Raw genomic sequence first — 19,549 nt, 5'->3', positions numbered from 1 at the left:
AACAGGTACAGTACAGAGAATTTTTAGAGCAGTGAATTGCTCTGTATGATACTATAATGGTAGATACGTGTCAATGTATGTTTATCTAAACCCATAGAATATACAACACCAAGAGTTAACCCTAATGTAAAATATGGCCAATGGGTGATAATGATTTGTCAATGTGGGTTCATCAAACTGTAATAAATGTACCACTCTGCTGGGGGATGTTGAAAATGTCAGAGATTATGAATATATAGGGGGAGGGAGTATCCTTGTCTGCTCAATTTTGCTGTGAACCTAAAACTGCTCTAAAAAATAGGGTCTATTAAAAAAAAATACTCTGGGCTGGAGAAAGGAAGAGAAGAAAATGATAGACATTGTAAGCTGTCCCTGAAAGATGGCCCTATTCCTTCGTCCCTAGGGAAAACAACCTCTAGAGGATTTCAGAATCAGAGAAAATACGTCTAGTGATTGCTCCCATTGGAGCCCAGAAAGGCAACGAGGTTCCCTCCACTTTGGGAGAAAAGCATGTTATCATTCGTCAAAGATGTCTGAGCCCTGCTGGGTTCCCCGTAGCCACAGAGTGATACAAGAGGGCACTTTTCTTACATCCCTTAGAGGCAACCAAAAGTCCTAAAGTCGTCTTGCCAGCCCACAAAAAGGACTGATATCTCCAGACAAAAATGAGATGACATGTGTCTCAGATGTGTTAAGTGGATACAATATTACTGAGAATATGGACAGATGATGACAAAGGACCAGCTGTCACAGCCCTCTGAAGCCTGTGTTCTACATACAACTGCAAGAAGAGTTGTGTAAGGAGAAACTATGAATGGATCTAAAAATCTCAACTGGACTAAGAAAACCTTGAGTTAATAGAGAAAAGATAGAATATTAATATTTGCCTCATTAGGCTGGTAAAAAGATAAAAATATGTAAATGTGGGGGAAAAAATCCGTGTTTGAAATGGATTTGTCAGAGGCTACTTTAGTTTTTCTAAAAGTAATGTTTCCATTAAACGAAGAATTCACACAATGTTTAGAGAGAAAATTTAATTATATAAGACTGTTAAGTTCCTGTATCTTTACAGTTCAAAATGCCATTTTGAAATAAATGTATTTTACAAATTCTGTGGTTAAAATATTCCAAGTTTTGTGATTAAGGCTCAAATTTAGAAGCATTATAGTCAATGAGCTTTGTAGAAAAGTCATTTCTTTTTCTCATTGAATTTTGGAAATATTTGGGGAAAATATGTAACCATAACCATCAAAGGTAGCACATTTAGAGCTACAGTCCTCTATCAGGGCTTGCCTGGACTTGTTAACCTTCAATCTCAACTTATTTCGTTGTTCTTTTTGACTCATAGGAATGTAAACATTCTCTAAGCTTCTAGTTCTTACCTTGAAAATAACACAGTATTTACATATTCTAAGTAGTTCTGCAACCAAATAAACTCTCTTCTCTTTGCATAAGGCTTTTTGTCACTATAACTTATAGCCAAGGCATCAAAGTTTAAAGTCTATATTTTGTCATTTGATTTGTACAAAGTGGTTAATACTAGCACAAAATAAATCTTAACGAATTTTGAGTCATTATTATTATCATTGCTTCAATTATATCATGCTTTATAGTGAATTTTGAGGGGAGAAAAGGCAATAAAAAAAGGAAAAATTTAACTACTATTAAGTATGTTTATTACTAGTTGATCAGTCTACAATTTTTTCCCTGTAATATGAAGTATTTGGAATAGAGTATCTTAAGGTTTATTCAGGTACAGCTGTTTCAAGATTATATAATTTGACTATTGGATGATTCTAGTCACAATCATAAATACAATCAAATTGGGGTGAAAATGAAAAACATTTTTTTGGCATCCAGAGGAATATAAAAAATAAAGTTGGCTATAGAATAACTAGTCAGAAAAATTTCTATGACTATGGAAGCAAATCTTTTTAGTCCTTATGTAAATTTAATTTCCTTCTGCTTTCTTCTAATAATGGAAAATTTATATGCATTTGCAAATAGAATATTGGTACACTTCATTGACATTTAATGAGTTCTAATATGGTCACACTGTGCACTTCTACAATCATTTCTGCCTCTACGTGGTGCTAATTGGATCTTTTCCAAAATACATTAGGCCATTTAGGATGTTTGTTGTCTTAAAATGTTACATTTGCCAATGATCTCCAAAAATTTGCTTCAGAGTTTGCTTCTGATTACAGTCGTTAAATGTACTTTAACATTTTAACTTTTCAGTAAATGGGAAGGTCCTTGTTTTGCTATAAAATTTTCCAATTGTAAATCCCTTCACGATGTTTAAAAAATATATATATTGAATATAAATAAATCCATTTATAATTTCTTTCTTATCCTAAGCAAAGTAAAATGCAGGAGGCTCTACAAATCATGCTGTGACTCTGAGGAGACAAACATATGAGAATCAGAGTTGGGGAATTGAGGTGAAAAATAATTCTAAACATTTAGAAACAGCTACTTTTTAATATCTCAAGAGATGTCATTTTGATATATTATACAAATGTATTTTCTGAAGCAACAGAATCTGAGTACCAAAGTTACACTGCCTTGGGCTGAATTCTGTTTTCACCATTTTTTATACATACAATAAAAGCTCTCTAATCAAAATACATTTTTCTCTTTAGGATTTTGCCACGTTTTAATACATGAGCAGACACCAAACTATAAATAGCAGGATGCAAATTTTGTTTCAAAATATATATGTACTCTTACATATATAGACTGTAAATATATACACTAATCTCTATGATTATTATTTGGCTAGCTGACAAGGGGTAGACAGAATCATAGTTTTATCCTTATTAGCATATTCACAAGTTTTAGTCACATCCACTAATTGAATAGTTTCAGCTATTAAGGCTGTAACTATTGATCCCTAAATCAGTCAATCAATATTTGTTTTCATCTACATATATGGTAAGACCAGCATTTTTAAAAGTGAGGATGAAAGATCCAAGATGGCTGATCACTGGGATTGTAGCTCCCAGTGAAAGCGCAAAGAACGAGAGGACGCCTCACCTTCACATGAATTCTTGTTGCTCACGCACCAGGAGATTCCCAGTGGAGGAGCCCCACAAGTCGCCAGCGCGACTCTAGTGACCAGCGAGGCGGTTTTGCTGGCGCCTCAGAGCGTGGGTTCTTGGTGCAGAGTCAGAAAAGCACCATCAATCTTAACGCCGCTGACTGAGTCGGCGCAGTGGGTTGCTCAGATTTCGGCGCTGAGAATCAATAAGTCGGACGTCGGACGTCCACTCAGAAACCCAATTACAAAGACGGTAAATATAAAGACCACAGATGGATAAATTTATAACGAAGGGAAGAAAACAGCCAAAAAAGGCTGAGAATACCCAAGATCAGAATGCCTCTCCCTCAGCAGGGGATCCCAGTTCCTCATCAGCAACGGAACAAGGCTTGATGGAGAACAACTGTGTTCCAATTACAGAAGCAGGCTTCAAAATGTGGATAATGAGAAACTTCTGTGAATTAAAAGAACTTGTTCTAACCCAATCCAAAGAAACTAAGAACTTTGAAAAAAGGTTTGACGAAATGTTAACAAGAATACACAATTTGGAGAGGAAAATAAGTGAATTGATGGAGCTGAAAAACACAATACGAGAACTACGTGAAGTATGCACAAGTTTTAGCAGCCGAATTGATCAAGCAGAAGAAAGGATATCAGAGGTCGAAGACCAACTCAATGAAATAAAACAAGAAGACAAGATTAGAGAAAAAAGGATAAAAAGGAATGAGGAAAGTCTCCAAGAAATATGGGACTATGTGAAAAGACCTAATTTACGCTTGATAGGTGTACCTGGATGTGACGAAGAGAATGAATCCAAGCTGGAAAATACGCTTCAGGATATTATTCAGGAAAATTTTCCCAACCTAGTAAGGCAGGATAATATTCAACTCCAGGTAATACAGAGAACACCACAAAGATATTCTTCAAGAAGAGCAACCCCAAGGCACATAATCGTCAGATTCACCAGGGTTGAAATGAAAGAGAAAATACTAAGGGCAGCCAGAGAGAAAGGTCAGGTTACCCACAAAGGGAAGCCTATCAGACTTAGGGCAGATCTCTCAGCAGAAACCCTACAAGCCAGAAGAGAGTGGGGACCAATATTCAACATCCTTAAAGAAAAGAACTTTCAACCAAGAATTTCACATCCAGCCAAACTAAGCTTCATAAGTGAAGGAAAAATAAAGTTTTTTGTGAACAAGCAAGCACTCAGAGATTTCATCACCACCAGGCCTGCTTTACAAGAGCTTCTGAAAGAACCACTACACATAGAAAGGAACAAACAGTATCAGCCTTTCTAAAAAAATACCAACAAGAACATCAATATAATGAAGAATTTACATCAACTAATGGGCAAAATAGCCAGCTAATATTAAATGGCAGTATTAAACTCACATATATCATTATTAATTCTAAATTTAAATTGACTAAATCCCCCAATCCAAAGACAGACAGGCAATTTGGATAAAAAACTAAAACCCATCAATATGCTACATCCAGACCCATCTCACATTCAAGGATACACAAAGACTCAAAACAAGGGATGGAGAAAGATTTACCAACCAACCAGAGAGCTAAAATAAATAAATAAAAAACAGAAGTTACAATTTTTGCCCCTGATAAAATAGTCGTTAAAGCAACAAAGATCAAAAGAAGCAAAGAAGGACATTATATAATGATAAAAGCATCAATGCAACAACAAGAAGAGCTCAAGATCCTAAATATATACGAACCCAATACAGGAATATCCAGACACACAAGACTAATAAAGAGACTTAGACTCCCACACAATAATAGTCGGAGACTTCAACATTAATATTAGACAGATCAATGAGACAGAAAATTAACAGCGATATCCAGGACTTGAACTCAGATCTGGAACAAGTAAATGTAATTAACATTTATAGAACTCTCCACTTTAAATACACAAAATATACACTCTTATCAGTACCACATCATATCAACTTAGAAGTTTAAACGAAATGTTGGTTGGCTCCTTGTTTGTTATTGTCTTCCCTCATTTTCTTTTATGTCTCCATTATTAAGGACAATTATAGGCATACCTATATTTAGACTGCATTCTAGCCCGGGCAATAAAGCAATACCCCCATTCTCTCTCCCTCTTCCTCTTTCTTCCTCTTCTTTATTATTATTCTTTTTTCCTTTCTCAAAAAAAAAAAAAAAAAAAAAAAAGTGAGGATGACTGTCATGAGAATGTTGGAGTCTCACTTTCCTACAGTCAGAACCAGAACTCTCTCCATTGGGAAATGTCACCAATAGAAGATCAGTTGGCCGCAAAATTACAGCAAAGATGAATTTGGTCTCCATTATACCCACTACAGTTCCTTCCTGGTTCCTCTCTTAAATTTCTCTCCTTAAGAATCTGACATATATTCTAAAGATCAACTAGATTGCCTCATTATTTTATTGCCTACCTGCTTCCTCCTTTGTCTATTAATGCCAATATTTTAAAAGGGCATTTCAGTCATTGCGAGAGAGATGCGTATTTTCTAAACACAGAGGTTTAGATTTGTAATAAAGTTTAGAGGACAATTTTCTTCCATCATCACTATACAGGAACTTCTGACTGTTAGATCCTAGACAGTTGACACCTATCTACCTTACTCATCTTGGATTCCCCAGAGTTTAGCTTAGTGCCCTGCACATAGAAAGGGTTCAAAGGTGGTTAAAAAACGTGGTTAATGATTAGCAACTTAGCGCACTGGTTTAATTCTATTAGACCACATAACCAATTATTGAAATCTGTTCATAGATGAGTCTTCCCAACTACACGCCACGTTCCTGAAATGCAAAAACCTCGTGTTTTTTTTTTTTTTTTTTTTTTTTTTTTCCTCACCAACCCCAGTGGGAGTCTTGGCACAGAGAATTCGCTCTTGATAGCTCTCTTATTGAAATTAACTAGTTATAAATCAGTATCAGAAAGTAAAGCGTGAAGGAGAAACTATGAGAAAGGTAAGGGCTACAACAGGATTGGTTTGCTGGAAAGACAGAAGAAAACTAATAATAAAGCAGTGTTACACAATTCCTGCTTCTGGAAAACCAGTGAAGCTTTCCTGCGCTCAGGTTGCCTTAGCAACTTTGCAGCGCGCCCGGCCAAGCCCCGCCCCATCTCCGCCCCAACCCCGCCCCCAGCCTCGCCCCAAGTCCGTCTTGCTCTTCGTCTGCCTACCTTATACCCTTACTTCCGACCAAACCTACCAGCTGGGACCTAGGGTCCTACTCTCTATGCCCAGGATTATTCTGCCTGACTAAAAATATAGTAGCAAATTAACAAAGTTAAAAATATATTTTATACGCATCATCCATACTTTTTTCTCAGCTATTTATACGCAAAAGCATAAGATATTTGTGACTTAACAGCGCTATGCAGCATGAAATCTTAGGGCCGATTTTCAGGCATTGCGTTGGACAGCAACAACTTCGGAGGTCCCCAGTTTGCCTAGGGAGACGTGGATGTTAGCGGCGCCCGGCGGTTCCCGGCACAGTGGAGGAAGTCGTGCTACCCCGCGGGGCTGGCTTCTGTTCTAGATTCACCCCGACACCACCATGTAAGTGTTTGCTTACCGACCGCCTTCATCCCTGGTCCTGCCGTCCAGCCCTGACTCTCTCTCGCTCTTTTCCTCAGGTCGAAGGTTTCTTTTAAGATCACGCTGACGTCGGATCCGCGGCTGCCGTACAAAGTGTGAGTAGCTCGGCCGGGATGGGCCTTTTGGGGCCGAACAGGACGGGGCTGGGCTGGGGGTAAGCCAAGCCTTTCCAGCAACTATCCCATGCAGTCTTCATCTCTGCATTTGCCCTACCTTCCTGGCTCGCGCCCTTCCAGGAGCCTCTCCCACTGGAGCCCGTGAGGAGAGGTCCGTACTTGCTCGCTAAGTGGCAGCTGGGCAGCCTGGCCCCGGCACGAGGGTGTGGGTGTGTTTCTTATTAGTGACCGCCCCTCGGAATTCATTCGGTGGTCAGGTGGAGCGGGACGACAGGTGGACCAGGTTCTGGTAATTTGCTGGGATTCTTAAACAGACCCCCATCTCCTGGAGATGAGAAAAACGTTTCACCGCTTTAAGCAGCTGTTTGAGGAAGTTAGGGGAGACATTCTATCCTGATAGTCAAACTTCGAAATTACTTGAACGTTTGTTATTCTGCGGCTTGTGAGTTTTGTGTGTGTGTGAGTAACTCAATAATCGGGCATCACAAAGTAATGAGACTCAGATCACACCCTTTCTGTGTTGAGATTTAATAGAGTATTTATTAGGTTTGAGAAAATGCATAAATAGGGGATAGTTTATCCATGTGGGGCCTTCACTTATCCTTCGCAGTTGAATGATAGATTTTAAGTACACACTTTTGGGGTTATTGCACTTGGAAATAGCATGAAATGTAGCAAAGAACATAATTACAATAGGATATTTTGCGTAATTAATATGCTTAGTACTGTGTCCTACCTAGCCGAACTGATAAATTTCAGTGATTCACCAACCCACGATCCCTACCTCTCAGTCATTTGCTCCCTTGATCATTTCATCTCCAAAATATCCTTTTTACACTTTATCTCAGGTATTCATGGTTGCAGCCTATCACCTTAAGATTCCAATAATTGCTCCGTCTCTAAAATGTCGTTTACAGGCACTGTTATGGATAGCCACAGTCTCTCCTACCTGATTTACTGTAATTTCTCTTCTACATTTAGTCCGTTAATCAGAGTGATATTTAATTTACAGCTATTCCCACTCGTTTTCCTTACCTTGCTCCTTAAGAGTCCATGGGTCTATCTTTAAATCATTCTCATGCAAGCATCCTCAACTCTGGTGGCCCTGTCTCTCCTCCAAGCATATTTTGGTTAGTGACACACCAACTCTGTAAACCAGCTATTTTGCGTTCTCTGTACATAGCTGAATGTCCCTGGAGAAAATAACAGACTGGTGGGTTTTACATTAAATTCATGACTATAATCAATAGTAACTAGCACTTTTCTACGTTCTTCAAGTTTGCTCATTTCCTCCTTATTCTGAGAATAAGGAGGATTGTTTAAAAATTTCAAACTCTCCCCATCTTTACACAATTTTTAAAAAATTGTGTAAAAACATTTCTCAGGATTGTTTAAAAATTTCAAACTCTTCCCCATCTTCTCTTTCCCTTGCTCTCAAGCCATCAGAGGGAAATTCTGTCATCTTTCCACCAATATAAAGCTACTACTACATCGATAAATCCATTAATTTCAGTCTCCCATCCTGTTAGAATGGAAAAAATGACTTCACTCCTATGAAAAACCACTTGAGCTCTGGTTCCCATCTATTTCAGTGTTGTCAAGATTAAAGTAGATGGAGTCCAGTGGCCCTCTCTCTCCTCATTATTGGTTTCTCCCTCTATACGGAATTATTCTCATCAGTATGCAAATGTACTCTAGAAAGAGATCGTGAGAAGGAAAGAAGAGGTTGGAGCAGGACAGTATCATTAAGAGCCTGGAACATTAATATGTGGTAATATGTGGTTACTAAATTCAGTAGGTACAATTGTTGTTGAGTATGTATGAATGTGTGTGTGTAGTTGTGTATGTATATAAGGGTGTGTGTGTGTGTAAAATACGCATAACATGTAAATGTGTGTACAAGGGTATCTGTGCTATATTTTCTTTTCAAAGTAAATGGTAACTAGTGCTTGGATACTAACAGAAGCAACTCTGAGATTTGTGGGGAAACATGTTTTAGCTTTTTAATATCACTTTTTGCCTGTCAAACAGGTAAGCATACTTGGGTAGAGAAACTTCCCCCAAGTTAAGCGTCACCTAATAGTTGAATTCTAGAAAAGTCAGTTAATTTTGGTTTTGATTTTTGTTTGTTACTAGAAGTACTATTGGTATTGACACTAGGTTGCAGAATTTTTATTGAAGTTAAACATTCTTCTGTACATGGGATGAATTAAAAACACAGCTTTTGCTTTTTCAGTCTATTTCAAATCTTTCCTGTCTTATTTGGCACATTTTCTTCTCTTCCAGTCCTTATACCACAATCGTATACATAAAGCTTCAGCCTCCCCATTTTCAAATTGACAAGCTAGCTCTTTTAATCTTTCCTTCCTTTACTCTTGTTCTTTTCTGTGCTTAGAATGCAGTCTCATGACCACAACATATTTTATAATAAAAATCTCACCTCTGTGAAGATTTTTGTAATTGTCCACAGAGTTAATCTCACCCTTCTTTAGCTACCTGTGGACTTAGTCTTTAAGATAATTTCTTGTCAATTTATGTTACTATTTTGTTTCTATGAGATATTAAAAGAACAAATGATGCCAGTAATTTAAAAATTCTTATTAATGTAAGTATATTCAAAACACTATGATAATTTAAGTACCAATTTTATGAAATGACTGGTAAATATGACTATTTATTTATTTATTTTCCCACCTCAGACTCCTGAATAGCTGGGACCACAGTTGTGCACTACTAGACCTGGCTAATATTTTTGGTTTTTTTTTTTTTTTTTCCCAATAGAGACGGGGTCTCCCTGTGTTGCCCAGGCCTGTCTTGAACTCATGGGCTCAAGTGATCCTCCTGCCTCAGCCTCTCAAAGTTCTGGGATTACAGGTGTGAGCCACCAGGCCCAGCCAGAAACTACGTGTTTTTTTTGTGTGTGTGTTTTTTTTTAATTAAGTTCTGGGGTACTTGTACAGAATGTGCAGGTTTGTTACATAGGTATACAAGTGCCATGGTGGTTTGCTGCACCCATCAACCCATCATGTACATTAGGTATTTCTCCTAATGCTATCCCTCCCCTAGGCCCCCACCCACAGGCAGGCCCCAGTGTGTGATGTCCCCTCCCTGTGTCCATGTGTTTTCATTGTTCAACTCCTGCTTATGAATGAGAACATTCAGTGTTTGATTTTCTATTCTTGTGTTAGTTTGCTGAGAGTGATGGTTTTCTAGCTTCATTCATGTCCCTGCAAACAATATGAACTCATCCTTTTTTATGACTGCATAGTATTCCCTGGGGTCTATGTGCCACATTTTCTTTATCCAGTCTATCATTGATTGGCATAGCAAATAAAACTTTAGAGAAGATCTGTGGAGTCACTTTAACTCTCAGTTTCTCTAATTTTCTGCCAATTAGAACTTGCATTAAAAGATGGTTTCATTTTTTATTTATTTCATTGGCTTTTCTGTGGATACACACCAACTTAATGTACAGATAGAAACTTATTTTAATGAGCATCAGTATGACATCTAGTTACATTGTAAGGACATTTCCAAGTCTCCAGTTTAAAAGTGAATTGAATTCCAAGAGTTTAGAAGTTCTCTGATTGATGCAGAGTTCTAGGAAAATGAATCTCAGATTCTAAACTGCATATATACTGCAGAAATACTTTGTGAACTTTGTAAACTACTACATTGTCTGCTTTGTAAACTGTCACATTGCCAGTCCATTAGTTTTTAAACAAATGGCTATCCTTTAGGATTATGTTTTTATTTTCTGCATCTCCAAAAAAATTAGTAAAGAAAGGGTAAGAATGATACCCATTTTCATCCTTTAACAGTATTTTGGAATTGTGGAATGAGGTCAGCCAAGATATCTATTCACATTTCTGTTACTGAAAACTGCTACCATATGCTGTTACTCATATAGTGATTGTTACATTCAGAGATCTGTAGACTGAGTGAGGAGCCTGGGCATACACTGAAGAATAATGGTAGCTAGTATTAAGACACTTAAGAATAATACAATATACCATGGTGACAAACAGAGACGTTTCAGTGAGAAATGTCTAGCTTGTCAGTCTCCTCTGCTTTGAAAGATTGTTTTCTATTTTTACTGATAGTAATTTATTTGACCTTAGGAATCATTATTTTTAAAAAAATTTAAAACCTCGGTGTCTTTAAGTATTTTCTTAAGGTATAAAGTAAGTCTCTTGATTTTTTTTTTAATTGGAAAATTAATACAGATTGACCCTGGAACTAAGTCATTTAGAAAAAAAAATATGTATTGGTGATCTTTAAAATACTTGCCATTATACAGGTCAGTTAACAAAGTCACACATCCCTCTTCAAATGTTATTTGATTTTACTTAGCCCATTTTAAATGATGGTGGAAAAATCAATTTACTATTGGCATTTTGCCATCATAAACTTCATGTATTTTTATCAATTTGGTCTACGAATTTTGGACATGAATTAATATTAAGAGTACACAGAAGGTTCATCAAAAGCTTTATGATTCAGTGATGCTTCCCAAGTAGCCTTCTACTGGTAATGAAAATGATAACATTACTGCATCAAGTGCCTAGCTACTTAGATGGGAGGTAAAGTGTACTGAAGACCAAGGAGAGCTTCCCCTCTTTGAAATCCATCTTTAGAAGCAAACAGCAGTCCATATGCTAGACTTAGGTGTATCAAAGTGTTAGAAAATATTTATGCTACACCTGTAGAGGTTAATTCTCAAGTGGAGCTAGGTCATCATCCTAGCTCTAAGGCTATTTGCTGTTGGAGTTTTTAAAGTTATTATTATTATTTTGAGTTAAATAATGTAGTATACAATCAAAATCACTAACTTTGAAACTGAAAAGGCAGCTTTGTCCAGATTGGCTACCGTCACAGAAATAAGGAACAAAAGGGCTTTTTTAGAAAATGTTGACTTTAAAAGAAGCTGTTTTAAAATTCTTCTTGCAGACTCAGTGTTCCTGAAAGTACACCTTTCACAGCAGTCTTAAAGTTTGCAGCAGAAGAAGTAAGTACAGAAGTTGGGACAACCTTTATGGAATGCAGTTTGCCAATATGCTTCAAACATCTTTAAGCTTTGCCTGCATGTTGACTCATCATTTCCATTTGCTTCATTACTAGGTTAATGTGATCAAAAAGTTGTAAGTAGGATGATAGTTAAGACTTACTTTCAGATACAAGAAGCATGAGTTAAACAAATTGCCGTATCTGATTAATTAAACCATTGAAAATTATAAGGAGAATTTTTACGAAAATTAAAAAGGCACTGACTTGTAAATGTTGTTTAAAATGCAACATCATATCACCTTATATTCTATGTACTTAGATTTTACTAGTTTTGATTCCAGAAATACAATTTTATAAAATCTTTATCATCGTTTTCAAATTTTCTATATGAATATGTGGAATGTCAGTAAAATTTGTTGAAGTGTCTAGTTTTCTAAAACATGCTTCAGTTTTCTGTTTTAGAAGAATTTTTTTTTTTATTCAAAATTATTAGAAGCATCTATAGGCAACTTTTTAGACATGACACTTGGAAAAGTAGCTTGATCTGGTAGAAATGGTACCCAGATGTGACGTGGGAGACTTGGGATTCCTGTTTTGGGGTGTCAGTAAGTTGTATGACATGATGCAAATCCCTCTTTTTCAGTAAATTGGAAGTAGTTAATGCCTGTCCTTCTCTCTGATCAAGTGATTTTGAGAAAAAAACATTATTTACTGAAATTTGGTGAAGCTAAAAGTGCTAAACCAGTACATTGTAACTCAAATCAAAATGTTTTGGTTCAGAATATTTAGAAAAGTTTATAGTCACAGAAAAATAATTTTCATAACTACATTAATAAGGAAATAGCTTAATACAGAATCCTGCCCTGTACTTAAGCATGGGAAGTCAGCCAATTCATCAGTGCTCAGAGGTCCTTGTGTTGTCAGGAATCACTAACATCATTCGTCATTCATTTGGAATTAAACCGCCAAGTAGTAGCATTTGTTTTGTGTCATTGTTGATATATTCTTTATGCCAAAGGAGTAAGAAAAATGTGATGGAACACAAATATGAATATAGCATTGTCATTATTTTTTGCTGCACAGATTACTTACAAGAAATATTCGTAGTCTGGAGCATAACAGAATCTACAAATTCCAGATTTAAGAAGTAGATCTATACAAGCTTTCATTCATATTTGTTATATTTTGTAGATACCTTATTATGTGTCCTTTATAATGCAAAGGCATTTCTGTGATCCTGGTTTTCTAATAAAAGTAGAAGAAAATCTTAACATACAGTAGTGAATAAACTAAGAAACACCACACAACCATATATATTGATTAATGTAGCTTGTAAGTAAAGCTTACAGTAAAGTAAGCTACAGAAAAGAAAATGTTAAGAAAATCCTAAGTGAAAGTATATTTACTATTTATTAGGTGTAAGTGGATCAGTGTTATAAATCATAGGTGTTACATATTTAGCAAGGATATGACTTACAGGTCATTGTGAGAGGGGCTTTCATGAAATGAAATTGTAGAATCATTCAGTGCGAACAAAAGTTGACTCAAGAAAGCCAGAGTCTGGATTTAAATCTCTGTTAAAATTGTCTTAGTAAGCAATAATAAAATTTCCCAGCACATGATTAGGGTAAGTAATGAGTTCCTGAAACCTTCAAAGAGCGCTTTACAGCCTAAATGATAAGAATTACAGGGAATCTGAGCAGGAAAATAAATGAAAACAGGAGAGCATAAAAGAATACTTTGCATTCAGTAGAAAACCTGTCAGTATTATAGGACAAAAAAGGAGTAGATACTACATTTTACATCACTAGTGATGGCTCTTCATATTTTAGTTTAACCATTTCTTCCACATTCTGCCTAAGGGAAAAACTGTCAGCAATTGTTTTTGGTTTTAAAAGTTATAGGTTGCTACTACATGGGTGTGACTAAGAAAATACATAGCATATCTTAAAGTGGGTATGATGTAAAAGTAAGACTCAATCACTAGGGGAACTAAAAACTTTGTAGGACTCTAGCTTTGTAAATCTGAGAGCACTATAATTATTTTGAGTGTTTGATCAAATTCTTATTGAGATTATGGCCTGTGCAAAATATTTATGATGCATTTTTAAGTTTACTTAAGTACATTTGAAATTCTTTAAAAATTTTTAAATCTTTAAAAGGACACAATTGTAAGAGTATACCACATTGAGATTAAAATATGTTTATTATTAATTTTTTTTTTTTTTTTTTTGGGCGATGGAGATGGAGTCTCGCTCTGTTGTCAGGCTGGAGTGCAGTGGCGCAATCTCAGCTCTCTGTAACCTCTGCCTCCAGGTTCAAGCAATTCTCCTGCCTCAGGCTACTGAGTAGCTGGGACTACAGGTGCGTGCCATCATGCCCAGCTGATTTTTGTATTTTTAGTAGAGACGGGGTTTCAATATGTTGGCCATGATGATCTTGATCTCTTGACCTCTTGATCTGCCTGCCTCAGCCTCCCAAAGTGCTAAAATGTTTTTATTATTAATATGTACAGAATACTATAACAAATAATTGTTCTCAGGCATTTTTAAGGCCTTATTTTAAAAGTTGATTCTTCAACTTATAATTTAAAATAAGCTTTTAGTTTTTCTCAACTGTGTATATGTGATGATTATAAATGCCTAAAGTAGAGTTTCCCAGCCAAGTAGAACCATACACAAAATCATACCACCAAAAAAAAAAAAAGTCATGAAGAACAGGGATTACTGGTCAGAAAGTATGAGAAACACTTCATTTCTGTTAGCAATATATGAAAGGCTTTTGAGAAGACCACTAGTTTAATGTGTTTTCCAAACTTACTTGATCACAAAACTATAATATAATATCTATATTATTATATTATATCTATAAAATTAATCCATAACACAAACATACTTAATAAGTATTTGTTGGACCAATGAATAAACTATGAAGACATAAACACACTTTGGCAATTGTTGGTCTCTTGAAGAGATGGAATCTACCTTTTAGCTACCAATAAATTCCATACCACATTTCATTGATTTAAAAAACATCATTTTAAACATCTCTTTAATAGATCAGGGGAAGCTTGCTATCACTGTTGGCCAAATGGCATTCACATAATTGTCTAGGTAACATCATCTACAGTTAATTATTATTTCCTAATGACATAATTGGACTATTGCAATCCCTTGAGCTTTAAATCAGCAGATCATTTAAGGAGAATGTAAGGAATAAAAGCTTTGGTTGTTACCTGAAAATCTTCTATAGGCACCACTCATTAAACAGAGCATCTGTTCAGATCTTGCAATTTCTATGGAGAAATTTTAGGAATAATCTCATCAGTCTATTTTGCATATACTTTTTTGCTATTAAAGAGAATTATAAATGACAAAACTGATGGGTAAGTCCCAAAGAGTAAACATTGATTTGGGCATAAATAGTGATTTTTCATTTTTGTAATACATAAAATAAGGTAAACTTTTACAATTAATGGTGTATGAAATACAGTAGAAAGCATTGATTATAGTACAGGGTTTCTTTATTTCTTTTTTACAGATAAAGGAAATTATATAGTCCAGTTGACCCTTGAATAATGTGGGGGTTAGGGGTTCTAACCCCCTGTGCAGTTGAAACTCTGCATATAACTTTTTGATTTCTCAAAAACTTTAGCCTACTGTTGACTGGAGGTCTTATTGATAAACAGGCGATTAATATATATTTTGTTATGTGTATTATATACTGTATTCTTAGAATAAAGTAAGCTACAGAAAAGAAATATTAAGAAAATCATCAGAGAATGTATATTTACTATTCATTAAGTGGAAGTGGACCACCCAAAAGGTCTTCTTAATCCTTGTCTCATGTTGAATAGACTGAGGAGAAGGGAGAGGAAGGATTGGTCTTGCTTTCTCAGGAGTAGCAGAAGCAGAAGAAAATCTGCACGTCATTCAAGGGTCAACTGTACTTTCCTCAATGGTTTCACTTATTCTAAAAGATTAATCATATTTTAGAATGATAAAAATGGTATTTGTATCCCATTCTTGCTAATTATCTTTTGTAGTTTTATATATGTATACATACATGTATATATTTCTTTCCTTCCATTTAGTTTAAAGTTCCTGCTGCAACAAGTGCAATTATTACCAATGGTAAGAACTCATTTAAAAATTATGTGTTATCTGAAATTTATCAAAATGGTTTAAAAGGAACCAAGTTAATAAAAATTAAATGTAAAAAGCCCCAAATATATGTATATCAACATAAATGTTATACTTAACGGTAAACACTAAGTCAGGGTTATTGTTCATAATTAGCTCCTTTCATTTTCTTGTGCTTGTGATACAGTATAGCACTTTATAGTATCTTTTGTCCTTACCAGTTCATGCCAGATTATAACTGAAAATGACTTTTTATTTTAAATTTAGCAAGTTTTTTTTAAATTAAGTTCTTTAGTAAATGCTTTAGAATATAGAAAGTGAAGCAGGGATATACCTTTGCTATACCTTTCCTGATAAAAAATGGTTTCTTATAGGCTTGCAATAGTGAGAATTTTATGCACTTTTAGGTATATAATTAAAAATCTTAATATCCTGGAACACTGATAATTGATGATAGAATTAGTCTTAATCATTAGTGAAATAAGATGAGGAATAAAGATTGCAGGGAGGGCTGAACTGTGTTTCATGTATACGATATGGTATTGATGGGTGCTGATGAGTTGCCCACGTGCAGTTTGATCTGTGCAATAGACTAACAGGAGATGGGCTTACTGTGCATGATGTAACTTAGATAAGACAGAATTTCTCACTCTAAAATATTCTGCATTCTGCCACATTGACATATTTCTCTGTTAGGAAAAAGCTGGCTTACTTTCTGGAAAGTTTTAGGTTCATAACTTAGTAACATGCGTTGAACTAAATACCTTTGTGAGTTCTCCCAGCCTTAAGATAGACCCAGAGCAATACAAAGATGATTCATGGCATACCTAAGTGCTTTTTAGTTTTTTGGAAGAAATGACAAACATTATTTTTAATTCTATGTGACAAAATATAATGAATAACCTATATTCCATAGAACTTACCAAGACTGTTGCATTAACAGATGTTTTTGTCTAACCCATCAATGTGTATGAATGCAGAATAGTAGGTTTCAACAGATAATTTACCTGAAAGATTGTCACTCGTGTTCTGGGATTTAAATTGTGTGGCTTGTGTCTGTATACACAGCAGTACTATTTTGGCAAATCTCTCTTCTTGCTACGATTAAACCATTTTAGCTTTAGAAATAATGTATGTGATTTTACAACTTATTTTCTAGATGGAATAGGAATAAATCCTGCACAGACTGCTGGTGAGTATCTATTTGAAAACTCATGGAGGAGTGGGTGGGGTTATAGATGTCAATTGACACTGAATATTTAAGTTATTCTAATTGTACTTGACAGTATTTTAATAAAATGGAGCTATTTGGTAGGGATTATATACCAGTCTTTACCTGTGTGTCTAAGTAATAGGTTGTTTCATTATGTATATCAATTATACATGTTTTTGGCTACGAGTAACAACCTAATAGTGGCTTAAGCGTTAAGGGGATTTATTATATATAACAAAATGTCTGTAGATAAGATTGTTTTCTCATTGGAATAAGGATTTTTGACCTACCTCTTAAGGGAGTTGTGAGATAGTGAATGTAAACTGCTTAATAGCTTGGATTATTTATAGAAAGCATTCATTAAGTGCTATTCTTTTTTTAATATAGTCATTTACATTTCAAGAGGCTGAGCTAGACTCAGATCTTCAAACCATTAAGTTTATACAGGTGATACATTGGTATCCTAACCAGGTGGCAGGGTGAAAGTAGTCTCATACTTTATGAAAAGTAGTCTAAAACTTTTTAAAACATAGTTTTATATTTTTTAAATGTAATCTGTTGGGCTGATAATCTAAAGTTTTAAAATTAGACATGCTTTAATGTAACCTCATTCTAGAGCAGTAGTTATTTTTAAATTATATTCTAAAGTAATTTTTTATTGTAACAAAATTATGTTGTTTTCGTAGGCCTTGTGATTGAAATTCAGCCATAGAGAAAGTGAAGAGTGATTTTAAAATTGCAAATTTTTGTTACTTCAGTAGTTTTTAATAGAGACTTCTATTAAATTAAAAAGGTTTATTGCCGGGCGCAGTGGCTCAAGCCTGTAATCCCAGCACTTTGGGAGGCCGAGGCGGGTGGATCACGAGGTCGAGAGTTCGAGACCATCCTGGTCGACATGGTGAAACCCCGTCTCTACTAAAAATACAAAAAATCAACTGGGCACGGTGGCATGTGCCTGTAATCCCAGCTACTCAGGAGGCTGAGGAAGGAGAATTGCCTGAACCCAGGAGGCGGAGGTTGCGGTGAGCCGAGATTGCGCCATTGCACTCCAGCCTGGGTAACAAGAGCGAAACTCCGTCTCAAAAAAAAAAAAAAAAAAAAAAAAGGTTTATTGAAAATTGCGAGGCACTTTGTTGTATGGATGCCATTAAACTTACTAGATAGAGGTTTCTTTTTTTCTTATTTGAGAAACTTTCAGCAGTTTACAGTGGTTTTAATTACTGCTAACTCGAACAGATTGCTTGTTATATTACCTTTAAAAACTGAATGTGCATATCATGGGATATGAAGAAAATCTCAGCAGGCAACTGACCCCAAATATGTCAGGGTATCTAAATTTTTGTCGTTTGTAGTAATTCACATTTTTTTCTGTCCTTAGCTATATTATTATGTATTGAAGGAGATAGTCAAGATTAAATGTATTCACATTGTTACTTGCTGAAAGTATTTGTCAGCATTTTTATGGCTGGTGTTATTTTAAATTTTAAGCATTTGTTGGATTGTAAAGATACGAGAATAGGAACAAGATTTAAAAAGCATGGAATTGGGGTTTAATGATGCTTGAGCTTTTGTACCTATTTTACTGTTTACTAAATCATTTATTATATGTAATAGTTGTCAGAATATTAAGCTAACTTGATTTTTAGAAACCTAACTTTATGTTTTGTCTGTTTGTATAGGAAATGTTTTTCTAAAACATGGTTCAGAACTGCGGATTATTCCTAGAGATCGTGTTGGAAATTGTTAATATCTGCTATTTGGAACATACAATTGCCTTTCAGAATAAATATTGGTATTTTTTGTTGTTGTAAAATTGAAATCAGGCATTTAACTTACTATGAAAACACCAGAGTCGATGAGTACTGAACGGTGACTCATCTGTCCCTTTTGTTGTCCACACTCTTCACGTGAAGAGGGAATGCATATGAATCAAGGGTACTCCCGTCACAGAAGATCATACAGTCTTTGATTGCTACCTCACAACACAAGCAGGTAGTTTGTTGGGGGTAAATGAATTAGCTGGAAGCTTCTGATAATTTTTTAGAGAGCAGTTTTTTAACATTAAAATTTACTGAATCTTATTTATTCATTTTAGTTAAAAAGATAAAGAGAATTTTGGATCGGGCCGGGCACGGTGGCTCATGCCTATAATCCCAGCACTTTGGGAGGCTGAGGTGGGTGGATCACGAGGTCAAGAGATCAAGACCATCCTGGTCAACATGGTGAAACCCCGTCTCTACTAAAAATACAAAAATTAGCTGGGCATGGTGGCGCAGCCTGTAGTCCCAGCTGCTCGGGAGGCTGAGGTAGGAGAATTGCTTGAACCCAGGAGGCGGAGGTTGCAGTGAGCTGAGGTCATGCCATTGCACTCCAGCCTGGGTAATAAAAGCAAAACTCCGTCTCAAAAAAAAAAAAAAAAAAAA

General features: G+C 35.6%; 1 protein-coding gene and 1 long non-coding RNA gene across 6 annotated transcripts in view; one reads left to right on the top strand and one right to left on the bottom strand.

Annotated features, from left to right (window-relative positions):
* The window catches only part of LOC141581655 (uncharacterized), a 312,920-nt gene extending 305,958 nt beyond the window's left edge, over positions 1-6,962 (bottom strand). For both annotated transcript variants that reach the window (XR_012514422.1, XR_012514421.1), the window contains exon 1: positions 6,626-6,962. This is a non-coding gene — a long non-coding RNA (uncharacterized LOC141581655). The remainder of the gene's footprint in view (positions 1-6,625) is intronic.
* On the top strand, positions 6,257-18,945 carry UFM1 (ubiquitin fold modifier 1). Of its 4 annotated transcripts, none has more exons than XM_074387814.1 (6): positions 6,257-6,609; positions 6,687-6,743; positions 11,715-11,772; positions 15,865-15,904; positions 17,073-17,105; positions 17,920-18,945. In XM_074387814.1, coding segments are annotated over exons 1-6 (423 nt in total). In that variant the 5' UTR covers positions 6,257-6,607; the 3' UTR covers positions 18,153-18,945. The 4 variants fall into 4 exon arrangements, with proteins under 4 accessions (XP_074243915.1, XP_003934451.1, XP_074243916.1 ...); XM_003934402.4 differs by having other exon boundaries at positions 17,813-18,945; XM_039473273.2 differs by having other exon boundaries at positions 6,284-6,609; positions 18,806-18,945.
* Positions 18,946-19,549: the final 604 nt, after the last annotated feature.

The sequence above is a fragment of the Saimiri boliviensis genome, chromosome 16 (genome assembly GCF_048565385.1).
Source record: "Saimiri boliviensis isolate mSaiBol1 chromosome 16, mSaiBol1.pri, whole genome shotgun sequence".
Lineage (NCBI taxonomy): Eukaryota > Metazoa > Chordata > Mammalia > Primates > Cebidae > Saimiri > Saimiri boliviensis.
This window is presented reverse-complemented; position numbering and strand designations above follow the sequence as displayed.